Here is an 18,330-nt window from a genome sequence, read left to right as displayed (position 1 = left end):
GCCCTCACGCTGCCCTGCTCTGGCCCTCACCCTAAAAGGCTTACCTCACACCTCTGGTTCCTGCACAAGAAGTCATATTTGCCACTCCATCTCACGGCAACTTTGATTTCTTATTGCTCGCACCTCCTGGCCTCCACTGCTTGTACTGAAAAGTCAATAAGATGAAAAGTCCTTTGCAGCCACCCTCACAAGGGAAAACACACAGAAATAACTGATACGTGGAGCCCAGGGTATGACGGGGATTGAGGTCATGCTGGTGCAGGGCAGGGAGGCAGGGGCTGGGCTGGGTCCTCGGGGTATAAAGGAGGAAGGAGTGTTCAGGCCTTCACTCCACTCTGACGCCACAACTCTGAGCTGCTTCTCTACTGTGGCCAGCTGGGACTCGGCATCATGAAGTGGATGGTGGTGGCTCTGGTCTGCCTCCAGACCTTGGAGGCGGCCGTGATCAAGTGAGTCTGGGGCCTGGCTGCTTGGGCAGCCTTTTTATTTTTAAATGAACTACCATAGACTGGATGGCTTATAAGCAACAGAAATTTATTTCTCCAAGTTCTAGAGGCTAGGAAGTCCAAGATCAAGGTGACTGTAGATTTGGTGTCTGGCGAGAATCTGCTTCCTAGTTCGTAGACCCCCATCTTTTTGCTATCCTCACATGTTGGAAGGGACAAGGAAGCTCTGTGTATGATCTGCCTCTGCTCTGGGACTTCTGGACAGGGAAGGCTCCCTGAATCGGTGTAGGACAGGACTCAGCGGTGGGAGGAGATATGGCCTCTGCTTTCAGGGAACTTCCAGTCAAAGGGAGACGCACCATCCCTTCCCCCACTGATGGATAGGAAACAGGGAGAATAAGGGTGACCACCACCCAAGCAGATGCTGAACGGCCGGTACAATTATTTCTAGATAGGGAGACGTTTGCTAGCATTTTCCTTAAGGCCCCCAATTGATTTGGTAGATGCCAAAATCATCTAAGCAGAAACACCCGTCATGTAATCTCTACACGCTGAGGTGTCAGGGGATAGGGAACGAGGCGGCACAGCTCACAGGACATCAGGAGGACTCCCGGCCCGCCACTCTTCTTGCTGTTCTACCACTAAAGAGTGATTTTTTGGCGAAGAGATGGTTCCTCTCAGAAACTTCTTTGAATATGCAAATTCTGTAACTGTGATGGGGTGCAGTCAGCCATCAGCCTTCATAGCTCCAGGTGAATGGGTTTAGCAGAGAATTTCTGGACGATGAAGGGTCTTGGGGGAATGGGGAAGAGATGGGGAAAGAAATGAAAGCAGCAGGAATTCTGGAGCCTGGAACAAGGCCTGGGTGGACCTGCAGAGATCCCTAGGCAATGGCAGCAAGGAGGTCTTGCTGGGGACTTTCAGAAGTCCCTCTGAAACCTTTTTTAAAAATGCACAAATTGGGAATTCCCTGGCAGTCCAGTGGTTAAGGACTCTGCACTTTCACTGCTGAGGGCGCGGGTTCAATCCCTGGTCAGGGAACTAAGATCCCGCAAGCCATGCAGCACAGCCAAAAAAACAAAAAAAAACCAAAACAAAACAGAACAAAAATGTACAAATCCTACAAAGGGTAATGTCTGAAGTTCCTCTCCCCTGCCTGGGAAAGTGTTTATGGGATATCTGAGAGTGGAGGACCAGGGTGGGATGAGGACCCATGAGATGGGGTGGGGGCATGCATGGGTGAAGTCAGTTGTTGTCTGAATCTCAGAGCAAGTCCTGAGAAGAGTTTTGAAAGAAAGAGAAAGAGAGAGGAAGGAAATGAGAGGCAGAGGGAGAAAAAGCCAGAGGGAACCAGAGATTGAGACAGAGATGGTGAAAGAGGGAGACACACAGACACGTACAAGCCGCAGACACCGGGGGACAGAGCGGTAGGGAGCCTGAGGCAAACAGAGATGGAGAGAGAGAGAGATTGGGATATTAGAGCCTCTGTAGGAAAGAGGGAGGTCCTGCCCTGACCCCAGCCCTTCCGCAGAGTCCCCGTGAAGAAATTAAAGTCCATCCGTGAGACCATGAAAGAGAAGGGGATACTGGAGGACTTCCTGAGGACCCACAAGTACGACCCCGCCCAGAGGTACCACTTCAGTGACTTCAGCGTGGCCTCCGAGCCCATGGACTACATGGACGTGAGTCCTGACCCTCCCCGGGGCTCCCCATCTCCCTGCTGCCAAAGGCCAGGCCTGGGCTGTGAGCTGCGCCCTTCCTCTCTGCACCCTCCCACCCGGCCCCCAGGGCCTGCCCCCATCTCTCAGACCTGCCAGCCCGGAGACTTCATTGGCGGGCAGAGCACTCAGGGGCCCCTGCTGACCTGGCAGCTGAGTCCACAGAGACCTTTGCAGCTGTCCCGGGCGGGCTTGGACCGAAGGTCTGTGGGTTCTGGGCGAGCGTGGAGGGCAGGCTCAGGCCCCTGCTTCTGGTGCGGGCTGTGGGGCTGGTCACTCTGTCACTCTGTCCGTGGAGGAGGCTGGGCCTGATGGTCCCTGGATCCTGCCAGAGCTAACAGCCCGTGCATGTCCCCCGTCTCCCGCCCAGGCTGCCTACTTTGGTGAGATCAGCATCGGGACCCCACCACAGAACTTCCTGGTCCTTTTTGATACTGGCTCCTCCAACCTGTGGGTGCCCTCTGTCTACTGCAAGAGCCAGGCCTGCAGTGAGTGCTAGGTTGGGCAGGGGAGGGCGGTTGGCAGGGCAGGGCACTGACACCCTCTGGGGAAGGGCCGCACTTCATAAAGATTGCTGGGGAGAGCTGCAGTCCCGGAGAGGACCAGGGACTTGTCCAGGGTCATGTGGCACATGCCCAAGCCAGAGGGAAGAAGCTGGCCATGGAGCTGGGTGGCCCCTCTGCTTTCCCTGCTCACCAATACATATCCCTTCACCTACTCCAGCCCAGCCCAGCCCACTCCACTCCGTTCTGTTTGCTCTGGGCAATGCCATTCCATCCCACTCCACTGTACAACACTCTTGCTATGCTACTCCACCCCATGATTTACTAAGTTCTTACTGAGTATCTCAAGGGACACGGGAGAAGGATATAGATGTGGTCCCCTCCCTGTAGTTGTATTTGGAGACAGGAGATATTCACTTCCTAGGGCTGCCTTGGTCCCTGCCAAAGCCTTGGGGTTTGGGTCTTGACGCCTCTAGTCCAGAAGGTCCCTCATTGGCTCCATCCTAGGCTATCTCAGGATCCTGGTGTGGCCAGCTTCTCCTCGGGGTGAGGTGAGGGTCAGGGAATGCACAGATGCCCTGGAGGTTCATTCACTCCTTCATCCGATGAGTAATTTCTCAGCACTCGCCATGTGTCAGGAGATCTGCTGGGGGTCAGGGAGATGAACAGATTCTATATAACCTGCCCATAGGGAGGTCACCATCCTAGGGCATCTCAAGGTTCTGTAGGTCAGAGGGGGCTTTGGAGTCGAGGCTGGCCAGTTCTTGTGGGTCTTCCAATGCCAGGAATGTCAGTTGGCCACCACCTGACTCAGTGGCCGGTGGGGGGTGGGGCGTGGGGGGAGTGCTGAGTCCCCAGGATGTGAGCCCAGGCTGGGAGACAGGTGGGCAGTCCGGCAGGCCTGAGAGTGGGCCAGCCTGACTTCCCGAATTTTCCTTCCCTTGCAGCCAGCCACACCCGCTTCAACCCCAGCCTGTCCTCCACCTACTCCACCAATGGGCAGACCTTCTCCCTGCAGTACGGCAGCGGCAGCCTCACCGGCTTCTTCGGCTATGACACTCTGACAGTGAGTGATACTGCCGGCTGCCCCCGTGCCCACACCCAGATGTGGGGAAGGTAGTCCGGGGCTGTGAGCTGGATTCTAACCTCAAAGTCCTCACAGTCTGATGGGGAGACTTAGATGGAGGCCCTGAAAAATATGGGAAACACCTACTGCTCTACCGTACAGGCCAGAAAATCAGTACAATAAAGGCTCATCCAGGGACTTCCCTGGTGGTCCAGCGGTTAAGACTCCACACTTCCACTGTAGGGGGCACGGGTTTGATTCCTGGTCGGGGAACTAAGATTCCGCATGCCACAAGGCGCAGGCAAAAAAAAAAAAAAAATCTCATCCATTCACTCATTGAACCCTCACTGCAGGCCATCATGTGCCAGGCACCGAGGGCACCACAATGGTTGGGGTGACCTGGTCCTTAAGGAACTTAAAGCCTTGGGAAGAAGAAGGTTGGGGTGGGGAATGCTGCAGCGGTCGGGGATGGCTTCTTGGAAGAGAAAGTGGCTTTTGCAAACCTGACAAGAAGAGAGGCAGCAGAAGCAAAGGAGGGATGAAGAACAGACCCTTGAGGGGTCTGAGGAGGGGGAGCCTGGGGGAGGTGGGTGGAGATACACTTGTCATCTCCCATCCTCTCTTTCCCCTCCAGGTCCAGGGCATCAAGGTCCCCAACCAGGAGTTCGGCCTGAGTGAGAAAGAGCTGGGGACCAATTTCCTCTATGCGAAGTTCGATGGCATCATGGGCATGGCCTACCCTGCCCTGTCCATGGGCGGGGCCCGCACCGCCCTGCAGGGCATGCTGCAGGAGGGTGCCCTCACCAGCCCAGTCTTTAGCTTCTACCTCGGCAGGTAGGGAACCAACTGGCGGTCCCCAGCTCCCAGCCCATTGCCCCCGTGGCCCTGGATGGCTGAGGTTCAACACTTTGGGATTGGAAGGCCTCCCAGCAGGCATATCTGGCAGGGCCTTTCCTCCTGGGCTTCTGACTCTTCCTCCTCCCCTCCCCAACCCCTGTATCTGTCCCTGCCCACTCGGCCTCTTCTTTGTATTTCTTGGCCACGACAGTGTCTCTCCTTCCTCCGGCTGAGCTCTTCTTTGAGCATTGCTACTGCTTTCTCCATACCTCTTGGGCTTACCTCCTGCCCAGAGCCCCAGTTAGCTCATTTCCTTCTGACCAAATGTTTTCTACCTGGACACCTCTTTTGTGTAGAAATCTATTGCTTCATCTCCTTTGATCTATTGTTCTAGCCAGGTCCTGGAGTCTTCTGGTCTAGGTCCACCATGAACTCCTAACAAGTTGTTATTCTTACCACAAACACGAGCCAACTCAGTGATTTATGTGGATGGGCCCCGGTGCCAGGCAGTAGGAGGGGTGGGGGTGGGGGCGTCGCCTGGGGTGGACTTTCTTTCCTCTCCAGAATTAGATAACTACCTTCTAGAGATAGTCAATATCTACTCTCTGGGGCTTAGTCATCTGAATCTTTCAACCACATTATCCTGTTACGTCGGTTGCTGGCCTCTGTTTACAAGTACTCTGAGTTTAGCCCGTAGGAGCTCTGCCCAGTTCCACACTCAGGTTCATCTTCTGTCTAACAGGGGAGGCCCTGCCCTCCCCTCCACCTGGGCCCTACTTCCCTCCGATCCCAGCAGAAAAATAACAAGCTGGGCCCAGGTCAGGCTCCCGTGGACACGCTCCACCAGCAGCACAAAGTGAAAGGGAATGGAGAACATGGTGTGTGGCAGGGTGGGGGGCCAGACGACCAGAGGCTTCCCCAGAGGCAGCGCTTGGTGGAGCACCTGGGAGCCTGAGGCACTGGGAAGTCTGAGCTCCAGGCCGGGGGGTGGGGGTGGGGGGTTGGACACAACCTCTTCCCTCAGGGAGCCCCATTCCGAGGGGAGACGCGGCCCCGCCCTCGGGGAGCCCTGGTCTGAGGGGAGACACAGCCGTTCCTCAGGGAGCCCCAGTCTGGAGCCAGGGCAGGACCTCTGTTTTCCTGCCTTTTCCACAGCCACTGCCTGACTCACTTTTGCTTTGCGTCCTGCAGCCAGCAGGGCTCTCAGGATGGGGGAGCAGTCATCTTCGGAGGTGTGGACAGCAGCCTGTACACGGGGCAGATCCACTGGGCCCCCGTCACCCAGGAGCTGTACTGGCAGATTGGCATTGAGGAGTGAGTCTGTGGTGGGCCCTGGGGCTGTGGGTACTTCCTCGGAGCAGGCTCTGAGGCACTTCATGTCACACGGGTACTGCCGGGTGGCGGGGGGACAGAGGACCCCAGAGACCTGCGCCTGCAAAGCCACAGCTGCCCTCAGCTGGGGTTTCAAGGCCCAGGTCGGCCTGGAGAAGGAGGGTGGGGTGGGGACAACATAGGAAGGGGCAGGACTGGGAATCCCAGACATTTTGGACCCTGTAGTCCAACCCTAGGGGCTTAGACATTAGAAAACTGGGGTGTGTGAGGGGGAGGGACTATTTTGCTCAAAGTACTTACAATGAATCAGTAACCCTGGCCTTCAGTGTTTCTAGAACCATCCTTGGAACTCTTTAGAAAGAGATTCCAAGGCCATTTAGGTGGCCTTTGACAGACTTTGGTATGAGGCAGGAGGATGGCTGGATTGACCTGTGCAGGGCCCTTATCTTCTGGAGGTGCACCTTGATTCTGTGGTTGCAGCTATCCCCTAGCTGCCCTGAGCTGGGAGGTGCTGAGGCCGCCCATCTCCTCACCGTTCAGGTTCCTCATTGGTGACCAGGCCACGGGCTGGTGCTCCCAGGGCTGCCAGGCCGTCGTGGACACTGGCACGTTTCTGCTCACCGTGCCCCAGCAGTTCGTGAGCTCCCTTCTGCAGGCCACAGGGGCCGAGGAGGACCAGTATGGACAGGTGCGTGTGGCGGAGGTGTGCCCCTTCCCTGGGGGAGGCCAGCCAGGGGGCATTTGTGGTTTTTCCTGGGAGCACAGGAATAGCTTGATTCTTGGCCTCCGTGCTTCTCGCCGCCTCCAGGCACTAGAGGTGGGGGCCCCAGGATGACTGGGGCTGGGAGCTGGCTGGGGGCCGGAAGGCTGATCCAGGGGAGCCAGGTGCTTGTGCTAAAAGGGTGTGGGGAGGTCACTACTCGGCAGAATTTCCTCTGAGCTTCAGCCCCTTAGCGGAAACAGGTTACACACCTGCCGGGCTTTGCAGTAAGAGGGAAACAACTAGACTGTGCTGCCAAGCCCATGAGTGACAAGGGGTAACCCTTCAGTCCACAGCTCCCTCACCTCCACAGGGCCATGCTCTCTGCCCCGTGCCCCCTCCTGAGCCCACCAAAGGGTTTGCCTAATTAATGCATTCCCACTAACTTTGGTGGACTGATGGGCCATGCTTTCTACAGACCTGCGTGTTTTAAAAGGACACTTGCAGAGAAAGGGGTGTAGATTTAATCTCTCTCATGGGGAAAATTCAAGCAAGAGTCATGTTTGGGGGTGAGAAAGATGCTCAGGTCCCCCCAGATCCCACCCTCTGCACGTGAGTCCTCATGTGTAACACGAGCAGTATTGGTGTTGCAGCCTCCAGTCCCAAAGCAGGCTTGGGGCTCAGGCCCGGGTCCTGAGGGGCTGAGGCGATGGGGTTGGCAGGTCCTCTCAGGGGGGAGATGAGGCATCCCGGGCCTTGTTCCTCTCTGCAGTTTCTCGTGGACTGTAACAGCATCCAGAGCCTGCCCACCCTCACGTTCATCATAAATGGTGTGCAGTTCCCTCTGTCACCCGCTTCCTACATCCTCAATGTAAGTCCTGGCCCCTGCATCGGGAGGGTGGGGGATGGGGGATGGGGGTGAGGGGTGGGAGGAAGGGGTGGGTAGCCAGAAACGCTGGGTCTCCTTACCTCGCGCCATTTCCTGATGCCTTGCAGCATTGATTTCTTTTCCCCATCCATTGATTCTAAACCCCCGTCTCTGGAACGTGGCTATGAAAGAGCAGAGTGCCACCTATTATTAATGATTATTATTAATTAGAGGGGAGGGGCGCTGGCTCTTTGTTGATCACTTATGAGAGTCAGCCCCTGAGTGAAGCACTTTGTCTACATTTCCCTGATTACTCGTCACAACATTCAATGAGCGAGATACTGATTCTATTTTACAAACAAAAACTTGGAGGTTCAGAGAGTTAAGTAATTGGCCCAAGGCCACAGAGCTAGTCAGGGTGAAGCTAAGCTTTGAACCTAAGTTGGTCTGGTTCCAAGACTTTACCGCCAGGCTGACCTGCTCCAAATCAGGAACAGGAGGGAGTCAAGGAGACCCTGCAGAGGGAGGCCTTTTGCAGCCTGCCCTCGGCCACGCCAGAATCCCCCACCAGCCCGACTCTGGCTCTGGAGGCTCAGTTGGCCTGTGAGCCCTCAAGGGCAGAAACTTCGGCTCACCTGTTTCTGCATCTGTGCTGCTGGCCTGCGGCTCTGGGCCGAGCAGTGCCCCGTCACTGTGTGAGCGGATGAATGAGTGTTGCCCTTCTGTGTTGTGCAGTACGACGACAGCTTTTGCATGCTGGGGGTCGAGCCCACCTACGTGCCCTCCCAGAATGGCCAGCCCCTGTGGATCCTTGGGGACGTCTTCCTCAGGTCCTACTACTCCGTCTATGACTTGGGCAACAACAGGGTGGGCTTTGCCACCGCCGTCTAGACTCAGCGCCTGGACGCCCGGGTTCCCTTCTCCCTCTGGGCCTCCCAGGCTACAGGGGGTTCTCTCTGCATTTCCTCTCTGCATGTAGCCTCCCTTCTCTGGACTCTGGACTTTCTCTAACAATAAATCTTTCTTCTCCATATCGACCAGCCTGTTGTTTCTAGAGGGCAGTTGTGGCCTGTAAGGCAGCCCCTGGTCTCAGACAATGGGGACAATGAGAGTCAGGGGCAGATTTGCCTCTGCTGCACCATGTTCTGCCTGAGTTTCTAGGAGGTTTGCAGTGGGTCACTGAGAACCTAAGAGAAATAGGGGACAGGGTAGGGCTTGGTGGTGGGCCCTGCATCCCTCAAAGCTTGGAGTCTGTTCACAGCTTCTCTCTGGAGAGGGAAGACTGTGGTAGTGGCATGGAAGCAGGACATTCCTTTGTAATGGGCAATCCAAAATGCTCTGCTGACCTAATTTACCAAACTACCACCAGAGTGACCCCACACATGTGCACTAGCAGTGTGACTAGGGGTCCAATGTATCCTAAATCTAGCCTCTTCCTCCTTATCTGTGATCAAGTTCCACTAGGAGCTTTCAGAGTAAGGCTGGATGCCGGTACACACTTGTAACAGTCACGGATCCTTTAGGGAGAGATCACCCGATGCCACCAGAACCTAGTAGGTTCCAGGAGGGCTCCAGAAGATCTGGGCTGAGTTAAGCCTATCATATTTTAACCCAGACCCCTATGTCCCAGGGCTTGTCTTTAAAGAAGGGCTGGCTCTCAACCATGGACAAGAGGGATAGCTATTTGAATCACATGAAAATCAAACCCATTTGTTCTAACCAACTGAGCAAGAGGTCTTGTCCTTCTGGAATGAAACCTGGTGGGGGTGGGGGAGGGACACGGTATGGGGAGGGGGAGGAGGAGGAGGAGGAAAAGGCAAAGAATGATAGCTCAGCACCCTGTAACTTCCAGCAGGGGAAGGTGACACGAAAGAGGTCAGGAAATTTCTGTCCAGCAACATGGCAGCGGGGGGTACCTGCAAGCTCGGCTGATGAGGTCTAGGTGGGGAGGGGGTATATATAAATGGAGAATTCACAATTAGGGGGGAGGTGGGCTCTATTTTTAGTCATATTTCCTTTACCATGCTGACCAACCTTGTCCCTTATGCTCAAGATACAGGTCTGGTACCCCACTCCAAACCAGGAGGGAAACTGAGGTTTGACACAGAGGGGTTTCTATGGCAACAGCACACCATCTGGGACCCTACATCTTTCCTAGACTCCAGGAAAGCCAGCCCGCTGCAAGTCTCTCCTTGGGGTCAGATAGGCCACAGGGTGTATTGTGGTGATCTGTGTGGTTCGGACATCACTTACTGAAAAGAGAAAACTTGCAAAAGGGGTAGAAACGAAGTGGAACGAAGTTTCCAAATTAAACGCCAAGTCCCTGTACAGGCCTGAACTCACAGAGCGGGACTACAAATCCCGGCATGCCTAGCCGAGCTGCAGGGAGGACTACGCTTCCCAGCGGGCTCCGCGGCAGGCCGACGTGGGGCGGAGCCGGGCGGGGCGGGGCCGCGGGGTAGGGTGCTGCCCTCTGCCGGGCGCGGCGGGAAGTGAGTGCGGAGTGACAGCAGGAGCCCCGGCGCCGGGCGCGGGGCTCGGTGACAGCGGAGGCGGCGGCCGCCGGCTGGACGTAGGGAGCGGCGGCGGCGCCGACGGCAGAAGGAAGGGCGGACAGGGGCGGGCCTCCCTGGTGGCGCGGAGCCTGAGGAGCCCGGGAGGGGGTGGCCGGCACAGCTCTCGGGCCGGACACCTGAACTTGGGACAAGTTGCCGGAGCCGCGGGGCGCGGGCGGCGGACGGATTGACCTTCATAGTTAGGTGAGCAACGCTGGGGGGCAAGGGGTGCGCGGAGGGCCCGGAACCCCCGACCCAGGCTCCCCTGCTCCGATCCAGTGGGTCCGGGAGACAGGTGGGTGGGTGGGGGTGTCGACTGGAAAGGGGAGCGAGACCGTGTGCGCCGCGCTGCCACCCGCCCCGCTGTCCGTCTAGCCCGGGACGCCCGGCGCATGGCCGGGGCGGCGCTGTCCGCGGAGCCTGGGAGCCCCTTCAGCCCCTCCCTTCAGGCCACGGCCGGGGGGCGGCTTCTCTGCGACCTTATGTAACCAGGCGGGAGGGGCCGTGGCGGGCACGGGCCTTCCCGGCCCGGGAGCTGGGAGTCGAAGGGGCGGGAGACGTGGGAGTGAACTTGCAAGAAGTTTGAGGGCGTGTGGGCCCGGCGCCCACTTCTTCTCCACCGGACGCGTTTGGGGCGGGTGGCACAGGGGAGGGCGCCGGAGGTAGGGGAGGTGTGCGGGGGCCGAGTCCGGCCGGGCCAGGCCCTGCCTGGATGGTCCGGGGGAATGGGAGGGCCGGAGCGGCGCCACGCCCCGGGGGCCGGGCTGCTGGAAGCTGAGGGGGGGGCGGGTGGAAGTACCATCCCTCCCTCCCTTCCCGTCCCTTCCTCCCCCTCGGCCTCTTGAAGAAGCCGCCTCTGCCAGAGTCCCCCGGTATCCCTGAGCGCAGTCTTTTTCTCCCCCTTGCATTATTCCACGACCTTAGGGAATCCCAACCCCAGAGCTCACCCACTGCACGCCCCTCTTTCTACCTTCCCTGGAGCTCCCAGCCATCTGCCCGCCCCCTGAGTATCCCCCTTCTTCTCGGTCCCGAATCCCGGAAAACACGCCTCCTTCCCCCCGATTCCCTGAGTCCGCACCGCCCAACCTCAGGCTGTCCCGCCCCCGAGTCAGCGCTCCTTCTTCTCCCCTCCTCCCGGTACCCCGATCAGCTATTCGGCCGCAGCGAGTGCGCTCGCCTCCTCGACGGGAGCGGGCTGATGCCAGCTCGGCTCCCCCGCCCCTCGGCCCCCTCCCGCCGGGGGTTCTGGCTTCACGCACGGCTGCCCCGAGCTGCTCAGGGTTGCGCGAGCAGGTTCGCGCTGAAGCCGCCCGGCGCGCCCCAGCCCAGCGCCCAGGGGGAGGGAGGAAGGGAGGGAGGGGGAGAGGGCGCCTGGGGCGGGGCTCGTCTGCGCGAGCGCCCGCATTGCCCAGGGCTCCCCCACCCCCTCCTCATTCCAGGCCAGCCCCTCACCGCGGGGGCCTTCTCAGATGCCCCGTCCACTCCTGCCGCCCGTCTGTTCTGGGGATGGTTCTGCGCGAACAGTTTCTGGACTAAACTTTAGCTCTTTGGCTTAGTGTTCTCTGGGGAAGTGTCAGTTAATTGCCGCCCAGACCCCACCCCCCACCCTGAGAGAGGGGTGCTTGGGTGAGCAGGGAAGGGGACAGGCCGGTTCAGGTCCCCAGTGACACCTCTGGGATGTGGGCTCAGGACCCTGCGAGCTGAGATTCCACCGGCCCAAGACCTGGCACTCTCGGGCAACTGGCGGTGGAGGGGAAGGTAGGGGCCCGGTCTCTGGTGTCCTCCAAGGCCGCCAGCTGTGGGTGCCCTCAGGTCAGATCGCAGTTCTTCGTTCCTTGGCTTGTGCCCTCTGAGGCCTTCACTCTTCCCAGCCTGAGAGATGGCCCCAGGCCCTGCCTTCAGGGAGATCGCAGTCTGGGAGAGAGACAGCCAGGCCAGAAGAGGCTGGAGAGGGGAAGGGCTGGCTGCCTTGGGAGCCCTGCCTCAGTTTCCCCAGCCGTGGAATTTACTTGGACCCCTTCATTCTGCCTGCCTCCTGGCTTCTAGATGTGAGTCGGGAACCAGAGAGTGTAAATGAAGGGCTGTTTAGGGTGACTCTATGCTCTGCTTGTGCGGGAGAGCAGCCAATGTTGCTCACAGTTTACAAGGCCTGTTACAGCTGCAGTGCTATTTTGTCCTCAGCTCAGCTCTGTGAGGTGCAGCCAAATGGGAACCCAGGCCTCCTGGTTCTGTGTCCCATGGAAGGGGTGCAGGGATTGAGGACATCTCCTCAGGTGGGCACTCAATCCAGGGAGAGCCCCTGGGCTTCTGTGGGCTGATGGCCTGGTAACTCACAGTCAGTGGTGGGTAGGACGGTGGGCCAGGGCAGGCAGGAGCCCATCCAGGGTTCTGGGATGATGGGAGTACCCAGTGCTCACCTCCAGGGCCAGTGAGGCCTCCCTTTCAGCCTCTCGGCTGGAAAGCAGGTGGGAGGGGCTTCCCACCTCTCAGGCCTGGCTGCCCTTTGAGGGTCTGGCTTCTGGCCTGGATCCCTCCTGGGGCTCTGTTTATGGCTGTAATTGCATCATTAGCCAGAGTTTATAGAGTTACTTAGCACCTGCCCCCACAGGGAGTGGCCTAGCCACCCCCTGGCTTCTGTCTCTTCCTTTTCAAAGTCAACTTGGTTTCTGCAGGCAGCAGGGGTTTCCCCAACCGCAGCTGGCATGAAAGCCAGGTTGGGCCTTTGTCCTAGGGATGGAGGGCAGTCAGCACTTGGGGCCCAGCTTGGGGCTGCCCTGGAGATGACAGTGGAAATTGGGTTGGCCTCCTCTGATACAGAGGGAGGGAGTTCAGAGTTCCCAGAGCTGCCAGAAGTGTCCACATCCCAGGATACAGTGGGTGTTTTTGCATATAATATATGTAACCTCATCTGAAAAGAGGGAGATAAAAATGTACAAACTTCACAGGCTGCTGTAAGGAGTCAGGTGCCTGGTACATGGTGAGTCCAGGGTGCTGCTCTGTATGTCAGTGTGGGGTGTATGTGATTGATGGGAGTTTGTGTGTGTGGTTATGAGGTTATAGGTGTCTACATACATGTATATAGATGAATTGTGTATGTGCATGTCTATAAGAGTGTAACGATAAATTAATAGAATATGCATCTATTCTCTTTATGCTATAATAGAACAATATTGTAATAAAATTTAGTTATAATAATAGTTCTCAACATTTATTGTATATTTACTCTTCAGAATGAGGTAGGACTTATTATTTTCATTATACTGATTCAGAGAAGTTGAGCAGGTTGCCTGAAGTCACATAGCCTGGACATGGTAGGGATTCTAACCCAGGCCCAACTGAGTCCGAAATCCATGTTCTCAATCCCTGCAGAAGACCACTTCAGGGTTTCCCAGGAGTTCTGTCTTAAAAGGCAGGGTGTGTCGTGGTGCAGGAACCTTCTTTTCCCCCTCCGGGGTCTCCTGCTCTGAACAGGGGTGGGACTTGTTGAAGCCCCTGCCCCAGGACATACCTGTCTCCTGGATGCTCTTCTGAGCTGCTGACACAGGTGACGAAGGACCCCTGGCAAGAACTCTCCTGCCCGGCCCGGGGAAGAGATGGGTTCAGACAAGGCTTCCTGGGGCTCCTTGGATACCTCAAACGTTCCCCTACAGTGAAGCCCTTAGCAAGCACTTGTTTAATCAGATGTGGAGAAAAGGCTGGGGGGCTGTTGGGTGAGAAGGGGACAGTAGGGAGTCGTGAGAAGAACCCGGGAGACCCTGCGCTGACAGGCCGTGTGGTATCACAAAATACCTGTAGTGATATTGTATAAAATATACCTTGACATGACCTGGGACCTGCCTCACATTTTAGCGCCCATTCCCACCCTTATTCAACCCTCTCCTCCATCCTGCCCATTTCTCTTTATTAGTGTGGTAGACTGCAAAGGTGGCCCAAATTTTCTCCCTCTGTGTAGCCATGACCGGTGCCTGCCTCTCTCAGCCTCGGTTTCCGTATCTGTGAACCTAGATCATCTGTGGAGTCCCCTCCAGCGCGAGCCTTCTATCCATCTTCCGCAAAGGCACCAAGGCAGGAGAGGCTTCAGAAAGGGTTGGGTATGGGGTGCAGGGGAGGGGGGAGGTGCTGCCCAAGTCCACTCAATAGAGCTTTCGCTAAAGCCTGGCCCCGTGGAGCGACCAGCCAGTTTTTCTTGGGACAGAGCCATAGCTACCATGTATTGAGCGCTGGGCTAAGTGTACCCTAGAGCATGAGCTCCAGGGCCAGGCTGCCTGGCTTGGAATCCCAGCTCTGCCACTTACCAGCTGTGTGACCCTGGGCAAGCTGCTAAACCGCACTGTGTCTCTGTTTCCACACCTAGCAATCGAGGAGTATAGTAGCACCTACCTAATAGTGCTGTAGGGAGGGCTAAGTGTGTGGGTGCTTGCAGCATGTACAGGACCTAGAACAGTGCCGTGCTCAAAAAATGTTAATTATCATAATTAACTTCTATAATGTCTTTATTTCTCGTTTCCAGGTGAGGAAACAGAGGCATAGGGAGTTCTAGGGGAGAAATAAAGACCTATGGGTTGCAAACAGGCCTCTCCCTTGGGTCTAGCAGCCTCGAGCAAAATGCCTTATATGGGGCTTTGCAGACTCCATGGCCACAGTCCCCACCACTCCCTGTTGTACCACACCCTGCTAGGTCTCCACAATTAACAAGGTAGCAGATTTGGCCATGCCTGCAGCATCTCTACCTCCCCTGCCCTGCCCTGCCCCTTGGGACTCCTAGGATAGCATCTGGCCTGGTCACTTACTACTCACTCCTGACCAGAGGCCCTTCCCCTGCCCTCCTGCTGCCTGGCCCTCCTGTACTCTGACCAGAGATACAGATCTCCTTGTCTGCAATGCCACTAAAAGTAGAGATAAAATCTCAGCCATAAGGCAGGATGTGGAACTTACCGTGCCCACAGGAAGTGCTTTGCTGGCTATGGGGCAGTGGGGGCAGTGGGTGAGAGCAGAGGGCAGCCGAGAGGGGCAGAAGCAAGAGGCAGAGTCATCACCAGTTTTCTTTCCTGTCTCTTAAGTGTGGGCATGAGGAGGAAGAGAAATTAGGTCTGGTCATCCCCACCCTTGTCCAGCTTCCTTGGGGCCAGGCCACCTTCTTGTCTTCTATCCACACAGCGGGGTCCCAGAATCAAATGTGATGCCATGGGATTAATCCAGGAATTCCAACAGACCATCCAGAAACCCATGGTCCATATTCCCTCGTCCCAGCCCTTGTTCATGCTGGTCCCTTCTCCTGGCAACCCCTCCCCTACTCCCCTCCCTATATGCAAATCCTCTGTCCATAAAGGCACACCCTTCCAGGAGACCAGGGGACTGCTCCATCTGCAGCTCCAGCTGGATGTTGTGATGCCCTGGGGAGCTCTTTTAAAAAAAACGGTTGCATCTGAGTCTTCAGGGAGGGGCTTAGGCATCAATATTAAAAAAAAAGAAAAAAGAAAATTTTGTCTGATGATTCTAAAGCCCTGTCTCTAGGACAGTGGTTCTCAAATTGGAGTGGGCATCAGGATCAACTGCAGGATTGTTCAAACAGTTTACTGGGCCCCACTCTCAGGGTTTCTAACTGAGTAGGTCTGCAAATTCCAATAGGTCTAGAATCTGCAATTCTGACACGTTTGCTGGTAATGCTAATGCTTCCGGTCCTGGGACCCCGCTCTGATAACCTACTGTTTTGCAGCTCCCCAGGCCAGAGCTATCTGTTTCCTGGGTCTCCGCTTGCTTTGGGTCTCTTAGGCCTGTCTCCTTTTCGAATCCAGGTCCCCAGGGGTAGGAACCACTCTGAGACCATTTGGTGACCCCTAGTCTCTGGTATGGTCAGCCCTCCCTCCCCCATCCTGACTTTCTGCCCTCACCTCCCATTAAATTGACCAGGGTCCAGTCTTAGCCCCACCCTTCAGGACAGGTGCTCAGGAAATAGTTACTGCTTAAGGCAGGGTGAGGTGGACAGCACCAGCCCCGAGAGTCATCGGGACCTGGGGGCGGTGGGGTCTGAAGCTCCCGTAAAAGTGCTTGGAGCCGGGGTGGCGTTGCTGGCACCAGGGTGGAGGTGTCCAAAGCAGCCCAAAATGCGGGTGTAGAAAGACCCATCATGTTATTTTACTTTCCCGCCCTGTGGGGGGTGTTTGATCACTGTTTGAATTGCATTTTTTGGTTAATAATAAAAATGATAATACACATGCAAGAAATAGACATTTCCGGGCTTCCCTGGTGGCGCAGTGGTCGAGAGTCCGCCTGCCGATGCAGGGGACACGGGTTCGTGCCCCGGTCCGGGAAGATCCCACATGCCGCGGAGCGGCTGGGCCCGTGAGCCACGGCCGCTGAGCCTGCGCGTCCGGAGCCTGTGCTCTGCAACGGGAGAGGCCACAGCAATGAGAGGCCGGCGTACCACAAAAAAAAAAAAAAAAAAAAAAAAAAAAACAGGGGCTTCCCTGGTGGCGCAGTGGTTGAGAGTCTGCCTGCCGATGCAGGGGACACGGGTTCGTGCCCCAGTCCGGGAAGAGCCCACATGCCGCGGAGCGGCTGGGCCCGTGAGCCATGGCCGCTGAGCCTGCGCGTCCGGAGCCTGTGCTCCGCAACGGGAGAGGCCACGGCAGTGAGAGGCCCGTGTACTGCAAAAAAAAAAAAAAAAAAAAAAAAAAAACAGCCATTTCCTTCTCCTTTCTTCCCCCGGCCTGGAGGCGGTGGAGTGGTGGTGGGGGGGCCATTGTTCGGAGGAGGGATGTCCATCATCTTCCAGGGGGTCCTGGGCCTTGAGGGCAGCAGATAGCCGGGTGACAGTGGGGTTTCACTGGGAGGCCTGTGTAGGTGGAGTCTTCCTTGGAAGCTGGGGGAGTTTCAGGGAAGCCTTCTGGGGGGTGAGAAGAGGTGACGGTAGGTCCTCCAGCCCTGCAGGGGGGTGGTGAGAGGAGCTGGAGTCAGAGCCCATCAATCTGCAGATGAATGGACTGCTCCAAGGTCACACTCTGAGCACAGGGGTGGGGTCTGTCTTGTAGGATGCAGTGTCGCCAGTGCCTGGAGAGAGGCTGGTGTGTAATGCGTGCTCAGTATAGCTTTATGAAGTGAGTGAGCGAGCGTGAATTGGGCCCCAGTCGTGTGCTCAGAAGCGAGGACACACAGATGCTTTACCCGTGGTCTCTGCCCTGCAGGAACATCACCATTTAAGACCCAGGGACTGGTTCCCAGGAACTTGTACAAGGAGGAGCTCCCTGCCTCTGCCCACAGTGATCCAGGCCCAGCCTGGCTCTAGCATGGGGCTCGCAGCCTGTCCCTCCCCGCGGAGAGTTTGCAGCAGCAGCCCTGCCCCCTACCCCCCCACCCCCCACCCCAGTTCTACCAGTGGGTCTGTGGGGTGGGGCTCCGGTTCGTTTTCTCCTGTTTGCCTAGGGAAATCACAGCCTGTCCTCTGCTTGTTTACAATTGGTTTGGGGACAGCACCTGCCCCAGCTCTTACATCCCTGAGGGGTGCAGTGTGGCCAGGAGGTGACACACTATCCTGTCCACCCCCTGCCGCCTCTGTCCCCTCCCTGCCCTGGCCAGGTGTGCTCTCAGCTGCCCCTGCCAGCGAGGCACCCTCTGGCTTTGCCATGGGCTGATTGGAGCTGCAGGGCTGTGGGCCTCAGAGGCCGGCTGGCGCAGCCCCTGTGTTGTCGAGAGGAGGGGACCGGGATCCAGGGAGTGCGGGGGACCCGCTCCAGCATCCATTGGGGTCAGCAGGCACAACTGAGTAGGGGCCTGGCACTGTGCCGGCCAAGCAGGGTGGGTGGGAATAAAGACACGGCTCCTCTCCCAAAACTGATAGCCTGGTGGGGAATTTCAGTAACTGCAGAGGACAGTGAAAGGCAGAGTGATGTGAGATAGTACAGAGCCGTGGACTAAATGACCACAAATGTGTCAACGCCTGGCCCTTTGGTCTGAAGAGCATTCTTCCTTTTTTTTTTTAAATTAATTTTTATTGGAGTATAGTTGATTTACAATGTTGTGTTAGTTTCAGGTGTACAGCAAAGTGAATCAGTTTATACATATCCACATATCCACTCTTTTTTTAGATTCTATTCCCATCTAGGTCATTACAGGGTATTGAGTAGTGTTCCCTGTGCTATACTGTAGGTTCTTATTAGTTATCTATTTTATGTATAGTAGTGTGTATATGTCAATCCCAATCTCCCAATTTACCCCTCCCCCCCGAAGGGCATTCTTCCTTGGTCCAGAGAGAGTTTTTACAGAAGGGCTCATGCCAGCACTGAGACCTTGGCTCAGCCCTTCTCAC

General features: G+C 56.6%; 2 protein-coding genes across 2 annotated transcripts in view; both read left to right on the top strand.

The window, feature by feature from the left end:
* Positions 1 to 327: 327 nt before the first annotated feature.
* On the top strand, positions 328 to 8,498 carry PGC (progastricsin). The gene is made up of 9 exons (XM_004267617.3): positions 328 to 449; positions 1,978 to 2,128; positions 2,535 to 2,652; positions 3,615 to 3,733; positions 4,368 to 4,567; positions 5,762 to 5,884; positions 6,443 to 6,590; positions 7,375 to 7,473; positions 8,206 to 8,498. Exons 1-9 carry the CDS (start codon positions 391 to 393, stop codon positions 8,359 to 8,361), a joined length of 1,173 nt encoding a protein of 390 aa, XP_004267665.1. The 5' UTR covers positions 328 to 390; the 3' UTR covers positions 8,362 to 8,498.
* Positions 8,499 to 11,521: 3,023 nt separating this feature from the next.
* Positions 11,522 to 18,330, top strand: part of TFEB (transcription factor EB) — a 46,597-nt gene continuing 39,788 nt past the window's right edge. Inside the window, exon 1 of the mRNA XM_049715592.1 lies at positions 11,522 to 12,298. The gene's annotated coding sequence lies outside the window, so the exon portion shown is untranslated. The remainder of the gene's footprint in view (positions 12,299 to 18,330) is intronic.

This window comes from Orcinus orca, chromosome 10 (assembly GCF_937001465.1).
Source record: "Orcinus orca chromosome 10, mOrcOrc1.1, whole genome shotgun sequence".
Classification (NCBI taxonomy): Eukaryota; Metazoa; Chordata; class Mammalia; order Artiodactyla; family Delphinidae; genus Orcinus; species Orcinus orca.
Note: the sequence above shows the minus strand (reverse complement) of the source record. Positions and strands in the feature narration are given on the sequence as shown.

What these genes read in the sequence shown, in the direction of transcription:
- PGC (XM_004267617.3), top strand. Translation starts at nt 391, where the DNA reads ATGAAGTGGATGGTGGTGGCTCTGGTCTGCCTCCAGACCTTGGAGGCG. An exon ending in TGGCAGATTGGCATTGAGGA is followed by an intron (nt 5,885 to 6,442) that starts GTGAGTCTGTGG and finishes CTCACCGTTCAG; the next exon opens with GTTCCTCATTGGTGACCAGG. An exon ending in CCGCTTCCTACATCCTCAAT is followed by an intron (nt 7,474 to 8,205) that starts GTAAGTCCTGGC and finishes TGTGTTGTGCAG; the next exon opens with TACGACGACAGCTTTTGCAT.